General features: G+C 34.9%; 2 protein-coding genes and 1 long non-coding RNA gene across 3 annotated transcripts in view; all 3 read right to left on the bottom strand.

Moving 5' to 3' along the window:
* Positions 1-1,244, bottom strand: part of LOC110021086 (calcium-dependent protein kinase 26) — an 8,781-nt gene extending 7,537 nt beyond the window's left edge. The window contains exon 1 of the mRNA XM_020719417.1: positions 200-1,244. Within this exon, the coding sequence (XP_020575076.1) occupies positions 200-887 (688 nt within the window). The 5' untranslated portion in view covers positions 888-1,244. The remainder of the gene's footprint in view (positions 1-199) is intronic.
* A 9,334-nt stretch (positions 1,245-10,578) lies between these two features.
* LOC110021088 lies at positions 10,579-11,074 on the bottom strand. The gene is made up of 2 exons (XR_002293609.1): positions 10,890-11,074; positions 10,579-10,809 (listed from the first exon to the last, which is right to left on the bottom strand). It is a non-coding gene; the product is annotated as an uncharacterized LOC110021088 (long non-coding RNA).
* A 309-nt stretch (positions 11,075-11,383) lies between these two features.
* On the bottom strand, positions 11,384-25,224 carry LOC110021089 (serine/arginine-rich splicing factor RSZ21A-like). Its single transcript, XM_020719420.1, has 6 exons — positions 25,162-25,224; positions 23,798-23,902; positions 15,418-15,506; positions 12,588-12,831; positions 11,697-11,858; positions 11,384-11,590 (listed from the first exon to the last, which is right to left on the bottom strand). The coding sequence occupies exons 2-6, from the start codon at positions 23,884-23,886 to the stop codon at positions 11,572-11,574; spliced, it is 603 nt and encodes a 200-aa protein (XP_020575079.1). The 5' UTR covers positions 23,887-23,902; positions 25,162-25,224; the 3' UTR covers positions 11,384-11,571.
* Between the last annotated feature and the right edge of the window lie 6 nt (positions 25,225-25,230).

Below are 25,230 nucleotides of genomic sequence, written 5' to 3' on the forward strand. Positions count from 1 at the left end.
GCCGCAAATTTTCTAACACCATCAAGATGGATTAGAAGAGAAATGAGCAAAGTAACTAACACTACTTGCAAAATTTAAAATATAAAAAAAAAATTATTGTAAAAGTAGTGTTCTTCTCAAGGATCTGCATCAGAGAAAACGAACAACATTAGAATCCAGAAAAACGAAATCCTTAATCATCTTTCAAAAAGTTCCTCGCCTGGTTTGAAAAACACAGAGAGCCCAAAATCAATTGCCTTGAGAGATAAATCATCATCCCTGTTAGCAAGCAGAAAATTCTCCGGTTTTAGGTCACGATGCATGACGCCGAGAGAATGACAAGCCTGAACGACTCCAACAACAATTTTGATCAGCTCCGCGGCTTTCCTCTCACTGTAATGCCCCCTCTGAATAATCCGATCGAACAGCTCTCCTCCACCGCAGAGCTCCATGACGATATGGACATAAAGCGGATCTTCATACGCGCCCTGGATCTGCACCACGTTCTTATGGCCGGAGAGATGATGCATTATCTGTATCTCCCGTCGAACATCCTCCACATCCTCTTTAGTAATCAACTTACGCTTGGTAATCGACTTGCAGGCGTACTCAATCCCGGTGGCGATCTCCGTGCACAAATACGTAGTTCCGAACTGCCCTTGCCCTAATTTCCGACCGAGTTTGAAGGAGTCGTAGATGTTAGGTGTTTTGTGGCCGAGCACCGAGTTAGCCGGAGGATCAACGGCCCGTTTCATGCCGCCGGAGCAGGTGAGTTCCTCGTCGGAGGAATGTGAAGGGATCGAAGGATTGAAAGAAGAGAAACTCCGTTTAGATCCGCAAAGCTCCGTCGGCTCCGCGTATGATTGAAAATACTTGCTCCCGGATGATCCCCGGCATGTATTGCCCATGAAATCGACACATCGATTGCCGAGCGGCTGATCAAAATCCTAATTTTGAACAGTAATTATAGAATAAATCACGAATTCGGGGACTGCGATGGCTCAAAAATCCGAATTTTGGGACGGAGAGAACAGGGGTGAGAGGCAGCTACGCCGATTTTGTGGAATCGAGGATCAAACAGATACTTTGGGAGCTATGTTCATTTATAGATGATGAAAATTAGATAAAAATTGATAATTTATTCGTTAAAGTTGACGGGAAGAGCAACGACTGGGAAGGAAGGCGCTGACCAACAAACTGCGAGCTTGCTCCCAATTTTTCCATGTGGAGGTTCCGCGAATTTTCAACGGGCCAGTGCCCATCGGCCTTTAGACCTATTGCTATCTGTTCATATATCGAATACTTAGAAAAAAAATATTTTTTTTTTGGGTACAATCTAAATAAGTTATATTTGTATAATGGAAAGGCATTTGGATGAATCAAACGGTCCCAAGATGGCCAGTTCAATCTCACTAAGTTGTATAGAAATGCGCGATGAGAACCGATCGGTTAGAGATGGACCCGGCTAGTTACTGGCCTATTCGATGACAAATTGAGGGGGGCCAACCGATCCAGACCTTGACCACTTAAAATGCAGTAGATGTGGAGAAGATTTGTCGAGACGTGCTGATGAAGAAGTTAACCTATGCGTCTAAAATGTGCGAATTATTTTAATATATTTTCTTTATTTTCTTTTGTTATTTATATTGTATTTATAATTTTATGTGTTTTTTATGTTAATTGTATGTTATAGATCTTGAAAAGAACAAAATAACTAAATTTGAAACTTAATATTGCGCTGCGCAAATGGCGTCTAGCGCCTCCCACTCTTTTCCACAACATATTTCTACCAAGAGGGTACCACAAGGGGCCACTTTAGAATAATTTTAGGCTTCCAACCAAGAGGTTGGAGCCTAGGCACCACTTAGTGTCAAGGTGCCACACTAGAACCTTATGTTAAGGAAAACTACTGTGAAAGAGCTTCCTTTTAATTTTACCGTGGAATATGATCACAAGATTTGAGAAAACTTAAACAAAAATTTAAACACAAAAGCACAATCAAAATAGTCAGAAAAGCACATAACAGTTTTACGTGGAAAAAACATAGAATGGGAAAAAATCAAGGTGCCACACTAGAACCTTATGTTAAGGAAAACTAATGTGAAAGAGCTGAAGTAGTCAGAAAAACACATAAGAATTTTACGTGGAAAAAACATAGAACGGGAAAAAATCATAGTCATACCACCAAAAATTTCACTATGAAATTTAGAAAGTTTTACAAATGACTCATACAAGTTTATTCTCCGCACTCACACGAAGAAACTTACAAAACTTGCACCAACAATCTTCCATCTCCGATCCAATTCAAAAAATCACGTTGAATCACTGAAGTCCACATCTTCAACTCTCCTCACCTTCATTGGGATGCTTCTCGAAGAATTCTGAAAGAAGAAAACAGCAAGCTCCCCGATCCACGTTCAAAAATTGGCTTAAAACCCAATTTTTTTTTGTAGTTATCGCACCGAGCGCTTAGGCGCCCAAACTTAGTGCCTAAGTTTTAAGTGCTCTGTATCGACACCCCATAATGGGTGCCTAAGTGCCAATAGACCGACGTTTATGAACCGGTCTTTCAGGAATAAGAGCAGTGTCTGCTCTATAGCGGGCGCATATACGCCCGAAGTCGGTGTCGACTCCTCTGTTCGAGCAGCACATAAGTGGGTGCTTAACCCCGCCGAATATGTGTTGGGTTTCTTGTGCTTAAACTCCACAATCCAAAAATCTCCCACTTGGAGACTATAGCACCCCAATGTCAATCTTGTACCTATGCCTCCACCTGAATCACCTTCATAATCATGTAATATGCTCACGTACCATGGTGTAGCTCTCCCCCGATCTCAACCTTCATGAAACCCTAATAAAGTCAAGCAAAGCTTCAATTTCTCAATAGGCACCACCTTCGTCAACATATCCGCAGGATTCTCAGTTGTGTGTATTTTTTCCAGAAATAATTGCTCATCTTCTAGAAGAGATCGAATAAAATGATGCCTGAGCTGGATGTGTTTCATCCTGGCATTAAAAGCAGCATTCGTAATAAGGTGAATCGCACTCATACTGCCACTATAGATTTTTCCAATTCTCTGCTCGTTGCTCAATTCTACCACGAAATTTTATAGCCAAATCATCTCCTTACTAGCATCAGTGATAGCAACATATTCAACCTCCGTAGTTGAAGTTGCAACAATCCTCTGCAACCTTGAAACCTAAGTCGCCATGTGTTCCCTAATGTAAAGATATATCTCGTTGTACTTCTTATAGTGTCAACATCTCCTGTCAGATTTGAATCTACAAATTCCTGTCGACTAATCACTGCACTTCCATAGCAAAGTACCTTATTGATTGTTCCCCTCAAATGCCTGAGAATCCACTTTATTGTCTCTCAATGATGTCTACCTGAATTGTCATGTATTTATTGACCACTCTCACTACAAATGCAATATCTTGTCTGGTACAAATCATCACATACATTAAACTTCCAACTACTAAAGCATATGAACTTCTTTCAATTTGTGTTTATTCTGGTTCACAAGTAAGTGATAGCTCCTCAGATTGTTTGAAGTGACTAAGGGAGTGCTAACTGGTTTTGCCTCACTCTTATTGAACCTTTATAAGATTTTCTCAACATACTCTGCCTGAGACAACTTCAGTGTTCATACACTCCTGTCCCTTTTAATTTTAATCCCGAGGATCTTCTTGGTTGAACATAAATCATTCATCTCGAACTCATTTGATAACTATTTCTTTAAGTTCCTGGTTTTCTCCATATCTTCCCTTGCAATTAGCAAATCATCCACATACAAAAAAATCATAATATAACCATTACCGAAGTGTTTCATGAAGCAACAGTGTCTGTCTGGCACTTCATATATCCATTCTCTAATATGAACATTTCAAACCTCTTATACCACTCTCTCAGAATCTACTTCAAGCCATAAAAGCTCTTCTTCAATTTACATGCCAAAAATTTTTCGTCTAAAATCATATAACCAACCTTGTGAGTGCACCATGTACGGTTCCTGCTCCAGATTTCTATGTAAAAAAAACCGTTTTTACATCCATCTACTCTAGATGTAGATCTTCCACTGCTACCATACTCGGTACAACCCCGACAGTAGTCATCTTCACCATTAAGGAGAAGACCTCTTTGTAATTCACTCCTTCCTTCTACTGGAAATCCTTCAATAACAAGTCTTGCCTTGTAGCTCTTGCTACCGTCCGACTCCTCTTTCAACCTGTAGACTCACTTGTTGCGCGACACTCTTATGTCATTTGGTAGTATCATCAAATCCTAAGTCTAATTTAACTCAAAAGATTGCATTTCTTCATCCTCTTCATCCATGAAAAGCTCCCACTCCCTTGAATCTTCAACTTGAGTGGTTTTCTCAAAGCATTTTGGTTCACCAATATCAGTTAATAACAAATAGTGTAAGGAATGAGAATACCTTTGTATGAGTTGTTTCACTCCGCTGGATCTTCTGACTTCTGTAGCAGATGGCTGAGGAACTTTCAGTGCTCCTTCTAATTGAGCACTACTTCTTTCTGCATCTTCCTAATCACAAATATCTTCTATCTCCATATATCTGGATTCTTCAAAAGTAGCTGACAAAACGTTCTGAGTTCTGACCCTATCCTTGTACATCTTCATTTCGTAGAATGTGACATCCCTACGATGAGTTTTTTATTTTGATAATCTCAGAACTTGTACCCAAACTCATATTATCCTTATCCAACGAAGGTGTATTGGATAGACTTTGAGTCAAGCTTGCCCCTGGACCCTACATCAACATGCACATATTAAGAACACTCAAATACTCTTAAATAAGATAAACATACATTTTTGTCACTCTAGGATTCTTCAAGTAAGTCTTCCTCTAAAGGTACTGATGGGCGACAGTTTATCAGATAAACATTTGTGTTTATTGCTTCTGTCCTAAATTGTTTTAGCAAGCCTGCATGGAGTCTTATGCTTCTAGCACACTCCGTGATTGTTTTTTTCATGCTCTCAGTCACATGATTCTGTTGCGATATCCTTGGTGCAATGAACTCGTGCTTGACCCCCTCTGTAGCAGATAAATTCCTGAACTTATAATCACGATATCACCCCTATTATCTGATTTGAGACACTTCAGCTTCAAGTCTATCACATCTTCTATCATAGCTTTCAATTTCATAAAGGCTTCAAATACATCAGATTTTTGTTTTAAGAAATTAACCACCCATACTTTTCTTGTGTGATCATCAATGAACAAGACAAAATAGCGAGAACCTCTAATGAACTGAACTAGAGTAGGACCTCATACATCAGTATGCACTAAGTTCAGTTTCTTTGATTTGACTACTAACTTGCTCTTAGAAAAAGAGACCTTGTGTTTGCATGAATACAATTTTCACAAAAAATCCAAATCAATTGATCTCAGACCTTGAAGCTTTATCTTTGAAAGTAAGGACTTCATACATTTCTCGTTCATATGATCAAACATGCGATGCCACAAAACTGCATCCACCATGGTTCCAGCCACAATAATAAAATTAGTCATTTCAGTGATTAGATAAATAGTCCCTTCAATGTTTCCTGAGAAATCAGTAATGCCCCCTGGTCACCTTCCACGAATCACCTGTCCTGACTTTTCTAGATCACTCACAGAGATAAGATTTCTCTTCAAATTAGGAACATGTCTAGCTTCAGTGAGCATTCAGACTGCTTTATTTTGTAACTTGATATCAACATCACTCTTTCTAATTATATTTCAAGCCTTGTTATCTCTCAGATAAACCTTCCCTAGATCACTCTAACTGTAGTTTTTAAATAACTCTTTATTGGCACAAGCATGAAAATATACACCTAAATCCACTATACAGGATTCAGTTCTGACTAGGGATAAAACCAGGGAGTCATTTTGGATTCACCAAAGGAGACATTAGTAAAGAAACTACTTTCATGTCCACCATCAGCTTTCCTTGGAGCGTTACAATCCTTCTTGACATGCCCTTTCTTACCGCAGTTCCATCATTTTTTTATGATTGACTTGGGATTTCCTTACTTGTACTTGAATCTGTCTCTCCTTGTATTCCCGCCCAAATTCTTTCCCATGTTATCAAAATTCAACCCAGAACATAAAAATTCACCATTTAATGCTTTTCTGCAAACTTCTTCATTCAACATCAGGCTTACGATATCATCAAATTTTAACTTTAAAGTCCCTCAAGAATTACTTGTTGTCGTTACCAAACCATCTCAGCTTTTCGGTAATGGAGATAGTACCACTAGTGCTCTGACTTCATCATCAAACTTTATCCCCACATAACACATCTGGCTCGTCATGGTGTTAGAGTTATTGAGATGCTCTGTCACTAAACTGTCTTCCACCATCTTCTTGTTAAATAATTTTTTATCAGAAAAACTTTATTGAAAGCAGAAAATTTTTCGCACATCTTGGTCAGTGTTGTCATGAGATCCACCATAGTTTTCTCATTCACAATGTTGAATGCAACAAATGAGGAAAGTGTTAACATGATCAAACCAAGTGTCTTTCGATCCAACACTTCCCATTCATTTGTAGGCATAGACTCAAGTTTTCTTGTGATTCCTTATAGTGTCAAGTATATTTTTTCTGATATAACAAATCTTTCGCCTAAATCTTCCAGAAAGCGAATTTCATTCCATTGAACTTCTCCACTTTGAACATTGCTTCTCCGTCTATTACTTCCATTTGAATTAAACCCGCTCTGATACCAGTTTGTTAGCCAAAACAATTGTGAAAGAGTCTCCTTTTAATTTCACCATGGAATAGAATCGCAGGTTTCGAAAAATTTAAACACAACAGCACAATCAAAGCAACCAGAAAAGCACACAAAAATTTTACGTGAAAAACCCCAACGGGAAAAGACCACGAAGCTACACCACTATAATTTTCACTATGAAATTCAGAAAGTTTTATAAAGGACTCACACAAGTTTCTTCTCCACACTCACATGAAGAAACTTACAAGACTTGCACCAACAATCTTCCCTCTCAAATCAGATGCAAAAAATCCCACTGAATCACCAAAATCCACCTCTTCGACACTACTCATCTTCATCGGGATACTCGTCGAATAATTCATAAAGAAGAAAACATCAAACTCCCATATCCACACTTAAAAGTTGGATTAAAACCTAATTTTTTGTATAGTAACTGCACCGCGCGCTGAGGCGCTCAAACTTGGCACCTAAGCTCCAAGCGCTTTGTATTGGTGCCCCATAATGGGCGCCTAGGTGCCAATCAATCAGCTGCTAGGTGCCAATAGATCACCGCCTATGCGTCAGCCTCTCGGGAATAAGAGTAGTGTCTGCTCTATAGCGGGCGCATATGCACCAAAAGCCGGAGTCTAGGTGTCGACTCCTTTGTTCGAGTAGCATCCAAGTGGGCACTTAAGCGCCCACAACCCGACACATATACGTCAGGAAGAAGTCTAACGTTTGGCGAACTAACTTTATAACAATTATTGCAGTTACCTTAATCTGTGGCAATGAGTAGATACAAAAGGAAGCAATTTGAAGTTAATTGGGTTCTTCTACCATTTTTCAAAGAAATGCTCAACCGTTGGAGTGACATTAAGAGGAAGAAGACAGATATCGAATGAAGTCGTCAGAGAAAGTTTGCAGCCGTCACCATGCTTCGTCGACAGAATCCTAAGAAGTGAGTGTGAGATTGTGCATGTGAGTTTTCCCAAGAGAGAACAAGTGTACGCTTATTGTACTCCAATGGGTGGAAAATTAAGGATTGGGTTGTAACTTTGTGCACTTTAGAGGAGCATTAGTGTGATCGTTCTAAACTTCATTTACTTTGAATTTGTAATGAAATTTGTGTTATGTCCGTCTGTTATGTGTATGCCTTAAATTTATTTCTTCCTTGAACTAGATTTTATGCAAATTAGAATCGTCTTTGTAAGTTATTATGTAATTTGGATCTTAGGTTGATAGTTTTTATTTTAATTTACTCCTAAATTGATTACTTAGAAAGTTAAAATGGTTTGCGATCTAATATGACACCACTGAGAGAATAGAAATATTGCTTTAAAAATGGTGCAATCATGTAAAAAAATTTGCAAACATTAGAGTTTTTGCATGATTAGGCGAGTAACTGTAAAATAAAACACTAAGTTTATTATGGCTGCTGGGATGGACTAAAGAAAACTGTTATTGTTGATTGTCAACTTCATTAGAATCACTTAGATCTGCTTTATATATGACAAATTCTAGGGAGGCATTTAATACCTTTTCAAACTCAAAATTAGTAATAGGTTTTACTTTTTAAACAAATAAATAAATAAATATATAAAAACTTTAAAATCACCATCCTTCAAACATTCAAGCTAGACTCAAAACGTATAGATTTTAACTTCTCTAGACTTTTGGAGCTTACTCTTTTCTCGTGTGATCGATACATAGACTCAATTCTTTGTACCACTTGAACGTATACTTATATAAATCATCGTTGCTTCATAACATTTCAGTCATATCATGAATCAACCAAGCCGGCTGGTGAAGGTCAACTGACAACCAAAATATTCAGGGCATAATCTTATTTTACAAAATGATTATAGATTTCTATAAATACAGGAACAATAAAAGGGAGGACCAAATACAAAAAAATAGACTTTTGTTCTGAAATATCTTTCTTTCTCCTTTCTACACCCTATTCCATAGATGTATGTAATTCAAGAACAAATACAAAGTTAAAAAATGTGATATCAAAAACATCAAACTTTTTTTTCTTAAAAAAATAAAATACACATATCCCAACATATTGATTGGCATTCACCGTATAAGACCCCCTCAGGTCGGAAGTTCAAATCCCCTCAGGCAAAATTAACCTTAAGGAAGTGGTACTCAAATTATTAGATACATTAAAAGTAGTTGAATGCTCGTATAATAGCCTCTAGCCATTCCTAGTTTAATATATAACTTAAGCTCCTTATTTACATTCACACCACAATATTTATAGAAGTGATTTTTCATACATAAAAAATTTTATGTTAGATGTGCAAACACATGAATTGCCGGGTAATCTCTGTACATTTTTCCTTATAACCTAATGATCACTCCCCATAATTCTACATACTTTTTAAAAATTGTGATCATAAATTTTTATAATCACAACAAAATTTATAGCAACGACAATGGTAAGTAGCCATCAATTAAATGAGCATGCATAAAATTCTTATATGTTTTTATTAGAGCATTTACATACATACCATCTAATTCCTGTGTATTTATATATCCAAAAAAAAAAAAAAAAATATTGTAATAGCCACGGCACCTAAATTATAAAAAAAAAAAAAAAAATTTGTAATAGCCACGGCACCTAAATTATCAGCATATTATTTTTAATCAGCTTATCAGCAGATTATTCAATAAGCTGCAGCTGCCCCAAACATACCCCAAGTCTAATACAAAAACATAACTTTCAACAACTTTTTGAGTACACAAAGAAAGCACAATTTTGCCTGACTTAAAAAAATGAGATACAACAACACACCGCCACCCCAAACACGCCATATGATTAAAACCAGTTCGTGTCATAAATCAATAAATTTAAATAAATGTTTCAAATTTTGAAGTGTTAGATAATGTAAACACATAATTAAGTGGTATGTATGCAAATGACTGATAGAAAACGCTGTGTAAATACATAAAAATGGTGTGCCAAGCAAGTAAATGCCAACCAAAAGAAAAATCTGAAGGCCAACAAAAGAATAAAACTCCAGAAAAAAAAAAGGAAAATTAGGTGCGGAGCTTGACAAAAGTTTTGGTTTCATTTACATGTCATTATAAAAAAAAAAAAGTCAAACTATAGTTTTATTCTAATGATCACTAGATTATCTCTAATTATAAAAAAGAGATTTACAGACATACCATGCAATATGTATTTACATGTCTAACATCCAAATTTCGATGCATTTATAACTCTTTGGTGTCATAAACCAATGCATGCAAATATGTGCTTCACTTTTAAAATTTCTTCTTTATGTAAATATGAAAGCTCAGGTAATAGATACATAAATACATAAACATGAACTGGCCTGCATGTAACCACCTCTACAAAAAACTGTTTTCTCAATAACACCCCATTGCATGAATATGTGTTTCATTTCTAAAAAATTACTAATAGTAATATTGTTTATGTCATGCAAAAACTGAGGGTTGCACATGTAAATGTGAAAGTTAGCTGTTAGACTTGTAAATACATAAAAATTCAATGTTATCTGTGCAAATGCACTATAAAAAAACTGCTGAACCCTCCAAAAAAAAAAAAAAAAAAAAAAAAAAAAAAAAAAAAAAAAAAAAACTAAAAAACAACAACAAAAAAGAAAAAACCCTCCAAAGAAAGCAAAAAATCAGTGCCCCAAACAGGAGAAAAATGTCTAGTAAACCGGATGTGCGAACATAGTGCGAACATAGTGTGAACGGCACCAGGCCTCCGGACATGATGTTGTGGATCACATCGCGCCGTGCGTCCGGCGGCATGGTGAGATTCATGTCGTCGTCCACATGTCAGGTTTACCGGGCGTAATAATTTCTCCTCAAACATATCCAAAATAACACGAGAAAAAGTAAAGATTTTCACAGAAACAATCCCAGGAGAAGAGAACCATAGATAGTTTGGGTCTTACGATTTGTTTCGTGGTGCAGAAAAAAAGGGTAAAAGCAGGCGCAGAACTCAGACAAAAGCTTTGGTTTTCATTCAGATTTGAGGAGAGGGTAACACACTACTGGTGCAAGCTTTTATTGTAGAGGGCCAGGAAATATAGATCCACCAGCAGATGGCCGAACAAACAAGCTCTCCAAATCCTGTGGAAAACTCTCAACAGCTGTAGTATAATAAAGCCCACACAACACAAACATCTTCACAAAAGCAGAACAGCATTTACCTCAGCTGAAGTGGATTTACATACAATACCAACTCAGTTGGGGAGAGCGGAGCCATCCAAGAAGAACTCTACACTAATGCTAATCAAAAGATGGATGTTTACATTCACAGCCCCCACATTTCCTATGTATTTATATATTTCAAACCTAAACTTTCATATTTATGCATGGAAAAGGTGTATTTTACTTTTAAAAAGTGGTAACAGTAATATTTTTTATGTGAGATGTGTGTGTAATTATAAAAGTTTAGGCGTGAGACATGTAAAAACATAAGCATTGGGTGCTATATATGTAAATGCCCCATCAAATTATATAAACAAGCCTAATTACAATGTGAGTCGAGACCGAAGAAGAAGCACGACTTATTCGAAGAAGACCGAAGGGCGGAACCGCGAGTAGTAGATAAGAAGCAGAGAAGAAGAAATGCATGCCGACGCAGCAAAGTGGCGACGAAGCATGTCGATGCCTCCTCAACACAAGAAAAACAAAGAAAAAAGAGAAATGAAAATGTTACTTTAAGTCTTGATGACATTCAAAGCAAATCTTCTGGTTTAGCACACTAACAATAACAAAATAGCAAATATTAAAGACAGGACAGAACTGAATGAACCTTGTTCAGTCAAGTTTGACAACATTAAGAGAAAGCAGACATCAGACAATATTTGGACTTTCGGGTTCGCCATCCTAAGCATCAGCACCATTCCTGAAATATAATCAATACAGTTGAAGACAGAAAAGTGGCAAATATAGTACTGCTTTGGAATATATAATGTGAGGTTCATGTGAAGGAAGCTGGGTAGAGCTTCTACCCATTAGCATAAGCTGGGGATCTGCTGTAGCTTCGGCCACGGGGAGCGGGGGAGCGGCTGTAACTGCGCTTTCGAGGTGGGGAACGGCTGTAGCTCCTGCCGCGAGCGGGTGATCGGCTGTAGCTCCGGCGGCGTGGTGACCTCTCCCGAGGGCTGGGGCTCCTGTCAAAAGAATTTGCTAGAAATAATAGACATATTTGCTTATTTGACCAATGAAATATATTTCACTTCTAGATGGTAAGTAATAGTAGTATTTTTTTTATATAACGTTAAAAGCTTTGAGTGATATGCATGTATATATGAAAGTTTATAGTGTTAAAAAGCTATTGCATGAAAAGATGTATTTCAATTTTAGGAAGTGAGTAATAGTGTTATTTATTTATATAATGTTAAAGCTTTGAGTGATATTCATGTAAATATGAAAGTTTAGGTGTTAGATATGTGAATATATAAGAATTGTGTGGCATGTGCATAAATGCCCCTAAATTATTTGCATGATGGAACTGTTGAACACCATAGTGACTAATGAGAACAAATGAATGTATGATGTAACTTGGAACCCCAAGCATACTTAGCATAAAAAAAGATGAATAGCATACACACCACTCAATTCCTACGTATTTACATATCTAACACCTAAACTTCAATTTTTACATAAATTCCACCTCGCCCATACATTAAAAGATGTACACCTTCCCTAAACATAAAAAGAAGTTTCACTTTTCAAATGTTAAAAAGGTGTCAGTTTTTATCCGATATGAAAAATTTGGGCGGTATAAATGAAAAAATTTAGGTGTTAGATATGTAAGTACATAGAAATTCAGCTGCAGATATGTAAATGCCTAGAAAAAATTACACAAGGAACCGCTGACAAGTGATATATTACATTACCTTTTACCATAACTTGGACTTCTACGATATCTAGGAGGGGTTCTGCTGCGGCGACGTCCACTCCCTAGTCCACCAGGGCCAATGCGCAAGCGGCACTCACGAGCAAAATGACCAGGCTCTCCACACTCGTAACATTTCAAATCAGATCCACCTTGGCGGTCACGACCACCACGGCCACCTGCTCGACCACCGCCGCCGCCGCCCTTCGAGTTGTGAGACAACTCAACCCTCCATCCATTTTTACCTGAATAGAGAATCATAAAAGTAGAAAATTGTTAAAATAGTTAAAGCAACACAAAAAAATATCCTCATACCCTGTATGTGAAAAGCTGAAAATGGCTCCTCTTTATAAATGAGCACACACCTCCAAAAGAAAATATTCGCACAAGAATGCAGATAAGCCAGACAAATTCAAATTATTACGAAATACAATTTGGTAAAGCAAAATGCTAGCATGACCATGTTCACTCAATTAACTGATACAAAAACATCCCCTCAAGCTAAAATGTGCAGTATACCAAAGTTGAGCATTCTCATCTGTAAAAAACAAGTGATAAAAGGAATTTTTTTTTAAAAAAAAGGATCCATTTTCTCATAGGAATAACATCTCTTTTTAATTCAAATGGACTCCACAAATAAATAAAAGTGACAAAGATCCTTGCGTCTATGACACTATTAATTTAATGGAATCTTTCATCCTTTTTTTCAAAAATTTCACTCAAAATTCATAATAAAACTACCGAAAATGCTAATTTTGTAAATAGCAAAGTTTATAGTGCTATGCATGTAATCATCCCAATTTTAATTTAGCTAAAACAAAACCGTTTTCAATTGTTTAACTGCATGACATTCAAGATTTGCTACAATTGGCAAAGAATTGTGCTGAGCATGCAACGTAAGATTTACTTCACCTCGCCACAAATATTTTTGCAATTAGATGCTGCTAGTTACCTAAATTTACATACATACCACTCAATTTCTATGTAATTACAAATCTAACCCATAAATTTTAACTTTTACACATATGACAACTTACCTATGAATGAAAATGGGTATTTCACTTTCTAAAAGTCAAAATAGTGGTATTTTTTGTGATATAAAAAATTTGGTGGCATAAACGAAATGATTAAAATTTAGTTGTTAGATATGTAAATACATAAGAATTAGGTGGTATGTATTTAAATGCCCCTAATTTTTCATCCAGTTTCGTTATTTGCATGATTTGCATTGTTTAAACGGTGCTTGCACTCAATGACTCTTGAGGGCCTTCAAATAGTGGCACAATTAATACATGCTAATGACAGAGTCGATAAGAGTTAAATAAAATAGCAATAAAACTAGTAAAAATTTTATATAATTGTGGTAAAAATACAACTCGTCAGAGGCCCCAAACAAGAAATGAGTTCTCCCAAAAAAATATACATCAATGCAACTGACTTCAATGTAACTTAGATGATTCAGGCATATACAATAGAGAACAAGAAATTTAACCTTTAGAATCAAACAATAGGCACAATATAAAACCTAAATCAAATGGAACAAACAAAGAAAACGCATGTCAGGGATTGTATTCCGACACATCGCTGTAAAAGTATATGTAATGATGGAAGATACATTAAATATGATTGTTAAAATCTGTTTGTATCTGTTTGTACATAGATTTATTGTGAAAGGGGTGTAACTAAAGAATTCTATGAAAGATAATAAGTGATGTTACTATCAAATACAATATGATGATAAAAAACCTTAAATTTAAAATTATTTAAGTTCTAAACTGTAAATAATTCTAAAATTGGCATTGTTCCTTCGCTCACTAACTTTCATGCTCCAATAAAAATTTATTTGTTCCGCATTATCGGAAGGATTTATAAAAAGTGTCTCAAAAGGGGGTCCTGAACTATAAGTAAAAAAGAAGGCATCAAATACAAAAGTTGCATTTCTTGATGCTAACAAAACAGTAAGTGTACCAAGTCTAGGTTTATCTTAACTTTTTTTATTGCGTTTGATATATTTCAAAGTTTGTATTTTAACATCATCGTTCATTTTTCCACAAAAGCACAATGCATTAAAAAATTATAACAATTCATATGTCATTATTATCAGCTTTTTTTATTTCTAGAATTATATTGGTCAGTAGAAGAAAATTGGCACGCAAAACACAGGTTTTCTTTAGAAAACTCAAAATTTTCTTTAAATGCATTTACAGTGTTGGAGCAGATTAAGGCCCTTCGTTCTATAAGAAAAATAAAGGTTAAGGAAATGCCAGGTTATTCCTTTCAAAGTAAAAGAGAGATTTTCTGACGGTGACATCACAATCAGCATCATAAACTAAGGGCCCTTTGGGATCATCTTTATTTTTTTATTATATTTTCTTTTGCTTGTGTTTTGATTTGAATCAGAATATGTTTTTCAGAACACCTAAAATTTATTTTGTGTTTTTAAAAACATGATCAATTGTTCTTTAGAAACCAAAAAAAAATGTAAGAAACATAATAAACAAATATGTTTTAAAATAAAATAAAATTGATTACAAAGGAGTCCTAAAAGATTGCCATATGGCAAAAGATTTGCTGCCCATTGGTACAAAACAACCGAGCGTGGATAATAACTAAATGATGGCAAGTAAAAGAATGTATTTTACATAATAAATAATAAACACAAAGCAGCATAATAATAATTTTGCATGGATATAAAAACCAAAAAAAAACGTGACATGTATGACATAAAAAACATACCATAAACTGAAAATAATTTGGTAGAAGTTTGAAGCTAGCTAATCAATAAGTATTGCTCCAAAGAAAAAAATATGAAGGGCAGCTTATTTCCATACCATCCATATCACGAATTGCATCTTGAGCATCTCTATGGTCATCAAAGTCGATAAAAGCATAACCTGGTGGTCTTCTAGCAACCCAAATGCTACATTACAAATAGATTTGAGAAACAAATCATTTCATGAGATTCAATAATATAAGAAAAACAAATCGCTTACACCACATCATTTGTAACAACAGGACATAAAATAAGAATGAAGAGTAATTAAATTGATATCATTTTTTTCTCAAATTGCAATAATTGATGATAGAATTTATAAATTCAATGGTAAGTGTAGAATTCTTCAAGGAAATTTATTTCTCGCAAATCATGCATTAAACCTTGCTAAATATAAATAATAAAAAAAGAAATCAAATAGGAATCCCTCCAAAAGAGAAAAAACATGAAAAAGAAATATTTAATAAAGAAAATACAATAAGTAAAATATATTATAAAGAAAAAAAATAAATTTCTTTCTGATGTGGATTAGCACTTTGCAAATACACTCCTTTCAGGTTGGGTTGTAAATATTGTACAAACCAAGCTTGAACTTCAATTCATCATGATTGATTCTTAGGAATGCTTTGGTGAGAATATCGGTGGTCTGAAGTCATGTAAGAACATTATTGAGCTGAACAATTCCATGGTTAGTTTTTTCTTACATGAATTGTTGATCAATCTTAATGTATTTTGTTTTGTAATGACTTACAAGATTTTTGGCTAAAATAATAGTCGTTTGGCTAAAAATGGGCATTTTAATTGTGTCTTTCATCTCAACCTTAGTTTCCCTTAATAGCCTTTGAATCCACATTCCCTCACATAATCATAATGCAAGAGCATGATATTCAAATTTTACACTACTCCAAGGGAGAAATTGCTTTTGACTTCACATGACGAAATTGCCCCAAAAGTATGAACAATATCCATTTCTTATCAGTTTCCTCTCTTGCCCGACTAATATTCGTGTGTATCTCCATCTCGTGATTTCTAAATCTTCTTAAGAACAAATCATATCTAAATGTCATCGTCAAGTATCTCAGGATTCTGTTCACGACTTCCAAATAATCTTAATTTGGATTATTCATATATTGGCTTACTACAATGGCCAAATAAGCAATATCAGGTACATTGTGTGATAGGTAAAACAGTTTGCCCATATGTTTTTAATATCTTTATTTGTCAACTAAATTGTTTTCTTCACCATGTTCTGCCTTATGTTGGAATCCATAGGTATGCCAGCAGGTTTGCACCCAAGCATGTCAGTTTCACTTAACATATCTAATATGTACTTCCTTTGAGATATGACAATTCTCTCCTTAGACCCACCTCTACTCCCAGAAAATATTAAAGATTCTCGAGATTCTTCATCTCAAATTTTGTTGCAAGCATCCTTTTTTAGTCTGATAATTTCCTGTGAATCAGCACATGTCATGGTAATATCATTTACACATATTATAGGAATAATAATTTTACTTCTAATATTTGCTTTAACAAATAGTATTTGATCAACTTAACATTCATGATATACATTTGTAATCATAGCCATAGCAAAATCGTTAAACAAAGTATGAGAAAATTGTTTCAAGTCATATAATAACTTCAACTTACAAACCAACATGTTATTCGATTTTCAAAACTTAGGGGTATAGTCAAGTAGACTTCATCAAGATGCCCATCAAAGAACACGTATTTTAAATCAAGTTGATATTGAGCGAGCTCAAACTTGGCTCGTGTTCGGCTCGTTCGAAATAGCTCGTATTCGAAATCGGCTCGTGAACAGTGTGTTCGTGTTCGGCTCGATTTAAATATTTATTTTCGTGTTCGGCTCGTGTTCGGCACAAAATTGGCTCGTTAAACTAAAATTGAGTAAAATAGATGAGAAGTGTGGGATTCGAACCTGGATCAAATATATACAAAAGAAGACACTAACCACATTGCCACATGAGGTGTCATGATTTAAACTTAGACATAAATATATATAATATATTATTATACAAAATAATATATGTAATATATTGTTGTATAAAAAGTTATATAATTTTTTTTTCGAGTCATTTCGAGTCGAACACGAGCGAACAAATTGTTGTTCGTGTTCGGCTCATTTACATTTCGAGCTTAAAAATTTGTTCGTGTTCGGCTCGTTCGACGAACGAGCAGAACACGAGCTGCTTAACAAGCCGAACACAAGTTGTTCACGAACAACGAGCCAAATTGACAACCCTAGTTGATATACAGGATAATCATTATTTACTGCAAAAGAATAAAACTTTAAGTGTTGAGCTTGGCAATAAGTGCAAAGATGACTTGATAGTCAATCTCATATGACTGTGTAAAGTCATTTGCTACCACTCTGGCTTTGAGCCTCTCTACACTTCCATCTCCTTTGCATTTAATCATGAATATTTCTTTGAAGCCTACAGGATTTTTTCCATGAGATAACTCTATAAGTGTACATGTGTTATTATTTTTTAGAACTCAAATCATTACTTACTAAATTGACTGAGTAAAAAATATCATGTTTTGTTTGTGATAGATAAAGTAGTTTGGGCACAAGTCTTAGATATCTTTCATCGTCAATTGACATGCTTTCTTAATTCTACCAGGCCCTTAGTTGAAATCCACAAGTGTGTCATCATAGTTACACCCAAGCATGTCAATTTCACTTAACAGGTCTAAGGCTGCACTTCCTTTGGAATATCACAAGTCCATCCTTAAACCCACCTCCATCCCCATAAAATATCAGAGATTCCTGAGATTCTTAATCTCAAATTTTGTTGCAAGCGTCTCTTTTTGGTTTGATAATTTACTCTGAATGATCACCTTTCATGATAATATCATTTACATATATTGTGAAAAATAACAATTTGTCTCTAGTATTGGATTTAACAAATGGTGTATATCAGCTTAACACAAATGATATATATTTGTAATCACAATCTTCGCAACCATGTCAAACCAATTATGAGGAGATTACTTTTATATAATAACTTCTTCAACTAGCAAACCAAATTGTTGTTAAACCAATTTTCCAAACTTGAAGATATAGTCATGTGGACTTCTATTCAATAAGACATTTTTTAACGTCCAGTTGATATAAATGACAATCACGGTATACTACAAGAGAGTGGAATCTATACCATGTTTAGTTGGGCAATAGGTGCGAAGCCTTCCTGATAGCCAATCCCATATGGCTGTGAGGAACCCTTTGCCACCAATCAGGCTTTAAACCTCTCTACAGTTCCATCTCCATTGTACTTAATCATGAATATTTATTTGCAGCCTACAAAATTTTTTCCATAAGGTAAGTTTGTATGCGTCTATGTGTTATTATTTCTAGAGCTCGAATTTCTTCATCAACTGCTTGTTTCCAAGCATAAACTTTTAGAGCCCCTTGAATAGAGTTGGGAATTAGCACACTATCAAGGTTTGTCATAAAAGGTTTATAAGATGCTAACATTTCATAAGTTACATGTTTTTCGATTGGATGATCGGTACACCTTTGGGCATGAGATAAAAATTTCATGCCATTATGGTTATCAATGGAGGGCTTAGTTCAAGTTGTTTGTTCCTAATCTGCATGGTATCTTCTACGTGCTCAGTGGTCTTTTTCCTTCTGATATAGACAACAAGTTCCAAATCAATGGTGTCAAGTTGAGGAAGAGTGGAGATATTTGGGACAGCTTCAATGGCGGAGTTTGATTCTTCAAGTTGAGCTGGTTGGGTGGTAGGATGCGGTTCAATTGTTTGAGTGGCAGGGTTTGAATCAGTTTGAGTGCCTTGGAGAAGATCCCAATTTCAATATTTCATCGAGTTCTACCCCTGAATTTCAAATTTGGAAAAGTAAGATTGATTATCAAAAAATGTAATATCCAAGGAGTTGTATACATTTCAAGTGATTGGAGAGTAGCAATTATATCCATTTGGTTGGAGGAGTAACCGATGGAGATACATCTAAAAGATCTAGAATCTAGTTTGGCGCGATATTGTTAGTGGATGCGAACAAAGACGGGACAACCAAAAGACTTTCAATGGAAAGTCAGAGGAAAAAATAAAGTGAATATGTGAATAGGATTCCATGAGAATGTTACGAGAGATCTGAAATTTTAGAACAAAACATGGCATTCTATTGATAAGATATGTGACGGAAGTATAGCTTTCCCCAAAAAGATTTTAGGCGCATGATATCATAAAGGCACAAGCCGCCTCAAATAAATATTTGTTATTCCTCTTAGCGACCCAATTTTGTTTAGAATCCACGCAAGAACTGATATGGATGATATCATGTTTTAAAAAACAAGGACCACAAGTGGAATTAAAATATTTTTTTAGCATTATCAATTTTAAGAATTTGAATTTTGTTTTAGAATAGAGTATCATTGAGTAAATAACTAAAGTATGGTGACAGTTTTATATTTTCCTTTTATAAGAAATGCCAAGTCATTTTAATATAATCATCTAGAGATGAAAGAAACCACCGTGCCCCGTCATAATTTTTACTTGTGTGGGTCCCCAAATATTTGTGAGAATTACAACAATAGAATGATAGACAAATATGGAAACGTTTTTTCAATACAAGCAAAGTTTGGATGAAAAAAGCGACAATGACTTAATATGTCTTGCCTTTCAACTAAAATAGAATTGGAATTAAAAACTTGACCAACATAACTAGACTAGAAAATACAACTTGACGGGTGAACTTGTCTGCCAATGAGATTATTCCCTTTAAGCAGATATAGACCACTAGTATCTCAACACTGTTAATCATCTTCTTCGAACCCACCACCTGAAAATCACAAAAACTTTAAAAAAAAATTTAGTCACACATTTTAAGTCAAGAGCGAGTCTGATGATTGAGAATGGATTGTGGTTTAACTTGGAACGTAAAGTACATAGTAGAGATGAAAATCATTTGTCAATTCGACTTTTCCAGATCCAGCTACAAGAGAGAAAGTACTATCAGTTGCTTGAACTGTAGAGTGGTTGTCAAGAAGCGTTAAAATTTTTGAAGATATTGATATCTCTTATCATATGATCTGAAATTCTGAAGTCAACTATCCAAGATTTTATTTTATTGCTTTGAATAACAAGTTCATGGGGTAAGATACCTAGGTGTGCTAGTAGATTTATCAGTTGCTCGATGCTTACCCAAAATTGTAACCATGACCTAAAATTTTCTACAGCGCCTCAATTTGTTCCCTGGTGAATGGACAAACTTCTGCATGACAGTATTTGCATGGTTCTCCGGTTCTCCCTATCATAGCTTCCATTAGACGACTTTAAATTTGTAGTTTTACCTTGTAATTTTCAACATTTTTTTCTTATACTAGACACAGCATGGTTGTCCCTTCTTAGTCTTGTTAATCTTAAAAGAATTTTGAGTGCCATGTAGATCCTTCAACAGATGGTGGGGTGTGATTGTTGGCATCATCAACTTCTTTCTACTCTCCTCCCTTCCAAGCTCTGTAAAGGATTCTCCCTTATTTAAGTCTAAGGAGGAATTTTATGGTTCTTTTTCGTTCGGTAATACTCCTATAAAAGACAAAGTCATCCGGGCATTTCCAAGAATTAATCTCGTACGTGTCTAGTTGCAGCCAACATCAAGTGATAATGTTGAAATATTCAATAACACTCAATCTCTTTGTCGTGGATCATTTAATTTGGTCTCAATTTCAAATTGCTCTGAGGAGTTTTCAATACAATAGTAAGTTTCACACACAACTTCAATATCTATTTGATTGTCCTATAGAGTAGAAAATTGTCATTTGTCTTTGTGGTCATGAAATTTATTAACCATGTGGTTGTTAGTTTTCCAGACTCAATATTTTGAATCATTCATTTTTGGAGCTAAAATTTCACATGTGAGATGTCATTTCCCTCTGCCGCAGATATCCTTACAGACGAACTACGACCACTGAAGAAAATTATGGCCATGTAGTTTATGATTTGTGACAACGTGAGATGAGCTTTCAAATACGGTAGGGATTGAAGATGTAGACTCAGATTTGGCTCGGATTTGGACGCAACTTCTAAGAAAAAATATTGTAATGTCATGTCGTGTGCTTGACCATGATAAGATTGTGAAGTTCAAATCAAGAAGATCAGTTGCGGGACAACTAAACAAGACATAGAAGAAGATGCACAACTCTCGTTTTCCAAGCATTTGGCACTCAGTAAAGAGGCCAAGCCATTTGCAAGTTGACGACTCGTGAGGTGGGGGCTATGACAAACTGCATCATTCGCAAATTGAAACAGTAGTTGTAATATGAGAGGATGAGACGAGTCAATTAGTTGAAATCTAATAATTCAAATAGATCAGTGACGCACAAACAGAAGTATTTGAATGACAGCAGTGTCATGGAAAGACAACAACCAGAAGAACTTCATCTCAGACGGCAGCTACCGACTCATGCTTACAAGAGCATACGCTTATGCAATCCAATTTGAACATAAAGATCAGAAGAGTGAGATGTTCAAACGGAGTGAACAATCGATTGAGATTTTTGAACATAATGTATTGGAGGGGACGACCAATGCAATATCATCTGAGAGGCAAAACGCACTACGTTGAAGAACCAGATAACGCACCATAGTGGAAACAACGACCTTGAGTGTGCGTGTGTGAAGATGGCATCAAATGTTGGCTTTGGATGTCTCTATGAGTCCACCCGTCGACGGGATGATATGGAAATAGATTACGGCCCAACGAAATTGATTTTGGAGCTCTTATGCCATGTATAATTCTTGAAGGACTTTATTTTCTCAAATCTTGTATTACAACTTGCAACATATATTTAATAAGGAAAGGAAACCAAATAGGAATTCATCCAAATAAGAAAATCAAGAAAATAAAATATATAATAAATAAAGCACAAATAGTGAAATATATTCTGAGGCAAGAAAATAAATTCCTTCCTAATGTGAATTGCCACTTTTAATAATAAAAGAGTTTCCATGTTCACAAACATAATCATAAACAGTCATTGCAAAAAAAATTATCAAGTTCAAACATCAAAAACCCCTTATAGCTATAAATTTAGCAAATCCAATATATTCAGTCAGTAGTAGACAGATGCATAGAATTAAGAGAGGAATTGACTTATTGTTAAGGAAGATTTACATATCTAGCACCTAAACACCCATTTTTACATACATGCCACCTTGCCTATGCATAATTAGGTATATTACACTTTTTCAATATTAAAATGTTGGTATTTTGACGTGATATGAATAATTTGGATGGTCTAAATGTAAACAATAAAGTTTAGGTGTTAGATAAGAAAATGCATACAAATGAGCGTAACATTTACAGCTGTTTGACTGCTATTATGAAAACTTTCAAAATTCTAGTAATCCTAGCTGTAGAGCTTAAAGCTCTAGCAAATTATTTGACCACAATAATAACATAAATATGAAGATTATTAATGCATCTCAAACATTCCCAGTCTGTCTGACTGATAGATTACAACATTGATAATTTACTTTTCATTTTTTTGTTATAATCAACACAATCAAGAGATTTAATCCAAACCGTGACAAGAAGGATTGTGTTTAATTCTTTTTAGCATAAAAAGGTATCAGAATCCAAATATTATATGAAGCCAGGAATCTAGATTCAAATGTGAAGTAAAGCTCAGTGGAAACAACAATTATATCGCATCTACTACATTGGTATAAAATTGAAAAAAAAAAAATCATTAGAATAAACAATGCTTCACATTCAAAATAGTTGGTCAGACAAGAAATTCAAAGGAAATAAAATTCATATTATCACATCATGCATATATGTTTGCATATAAAATGACAGGGACGATACACTAAATCAAATATATAATATACTAAGATTAGAATTTGCATTATCCAACATAGTTTACTAAAGAAAGATGAGTTTTAGAAGTATGATAACACGAGTTCAAACATGTTTCAATTTTCAGCTCAACTCTGCCTCGAACCATCTGATTTACATTCATTTTATAAGACTTCCTGAGAAATAAATTTTGAGACATTTATAAACATAGCAAGCTATTCATATGTTTTTACATGTCTCGCACCAAAACTTTCATATTTACACAAATTGCACTCAAATCTTTAATGTCGGGTAAAAAATAACACTATTAACTTTTTTAAAAGTTAATACACTTGCTCATGCATAGGTTTACTGCACCGAAGTGCAATGTATGTAAATATGAAAGTTTAGGTGTGAGATATATTAATACATAAGAATTGTGTGCTGCGTATGTAAATTTCCCATAAACTTTACCTTGTTAACATGTTATGACAAAATGCCGCATTCATGTATAAAGACAGCCCAATGGTCAAAACATTGCTAAAAATGATGATGATGATGATGAACATTACAATATGGATAAAGTGAAGTAAATCGTCTTTCCCAAAAGTACCTTCTTATAACTCCATATACTCGAAATTCATCCTCCAAATCTCTCTCATTCACTCGTGGATCTAAATTTCCCACATAAACACGAGACATTTTGTTTAAACACAACCTGGCCATAGAAAAACATCACTTGAGAAAAGAAAACAGAAAACATTGTATAACAATTGCAGAGGGATGAGAAGCATATTGAATCTTTTGTTAAAAAAGAAAAGGCATTTACATTCATAGCACCCAATTCCTCTGTATAAACATATATAATACCTAAAGTTTGTTTTATACATTTATACACCCAAATCAATCATGCATATCAAAAATACCTGTCTTTTAACTTTTAAAAGGTGAAATACACCTTTGCATGTATAGATAAAGTGGCATATGTGAAAATTTTCAAGTTTAGGTGTTAGATATGTAATAACACAAGGTTTGAGTGGTGTGTACGTAAATCTTACAAAAAATAAATACTAGAACTAAAAAGATGCTCCAATGGAACAGCATAAATTGCAGCAAAAAATAAGTGTATCAAAAGAAAAGCACCCAACCATTGGCAAGATATTCATTGCATGGAGCAATGCCTAAGTGCCTAAAGCATAGAATTAACTTCAATTAGATCGTAACTCCGGGAACAAAAGAAAATGAAATCTTATCGGATGACAATGAATATGCAACCATTGATTTAAGTTTTTATTTTTCTTTTTCTTTTTGCAAAGAAACTGAATATAACACTATAAACACCTGAACCTAAATAGAACATTTTAACCACTTTTTTAATTGCTACCACCCTCCCATGCCCATTCATGAAGGTTTTGAGTGAGAGTTTTGGATGGTTTGAATGTAATATTTAAAGTTTTAGGTGGTTAAAATATTTTATTTAAAGTTTGGATTGTTAGAATGTTAAATTCAATATTTTGAATGGTTAGTATGTAAAACCCCTTTTTGTTTTCATTTCATTTTACTTGTTTCTAGCATCAAGACAGAATCCATCACTAATGTGTAAAAGAAAGTTATGTTAACTCTTTTCCTGTAGAGAACAAAGAAGGAAGACATGCTGCAGCCATAAATGGCAGTCTTATACAACTAATTGCATACTAAGAAAATTAACCATGAACTTTCATGGATTCGACGAAGAGAAAACGACCTAACAAGTAAAATACCACATAAAATGTACAAGTCTGTTGCTTCAAATTTATACAAGTAAAAGTTTCAACTCAAAAAACGAAATTTTAACGCCAATATCTCATGCATTTAAGATTTCTTGGTTTTATTTAGGGTTTCGCGCAAGGAAAGAAGCCGATTTTAAAAGGAAAGCATCATTAGCACAAATCCCAGCGTAGAAGTGTAGAAGGGGATGCAGAGGAAACCAGTTCATACCTATCCGAATGCGCGGCCTTCGCTGATCGAAGGAGAGCGCGCTCGAGAAATAGAAGGAAAGGGCAGCCG

The sequence above is a fragment of the Phalaenopsis equestris genome, unplaced genomic scaffold (genome assembly GCF_001263595.1).
Source record: "Phalaenopsis equestris unplaced genomic scaffold, ASM126359v1 Scaffold000121, whole genome shotgun sequence".
In the NCBI taxonomy this organism is placed as follows: Eukaryota; Viridiplantae; Streptophyta; class Magnoliopsida; order Asparagales; family Orchidaceae; genus Phalaenopsis; species Phalaenopsis equestris.

Bases quoted from the DNA above. Each gene is read 5' to 3' on its own strand.
- LOC110021089 (XM_020719420.1), bottom strand. From the start codon at position 23,886: ATGTCTCGTGTTTATGTGGGAAATTTAGATCCACGAGTGAATGAGAGA. The intron at 15,507-23,797 runs GTACTTTTGGGA...TTTGTAATGTAG, and splicing joins GTATATGGAGTTATAAGAAG to CATTTGGGTTGCTAGAAGAC. The intron at 12,832-15,417 runs GTATGGAAATAA...TTCTCTATTCAG, and splicing joins TGCAATTCGTGATATGGATG to GTAAAAATGGATGGAGGGTT.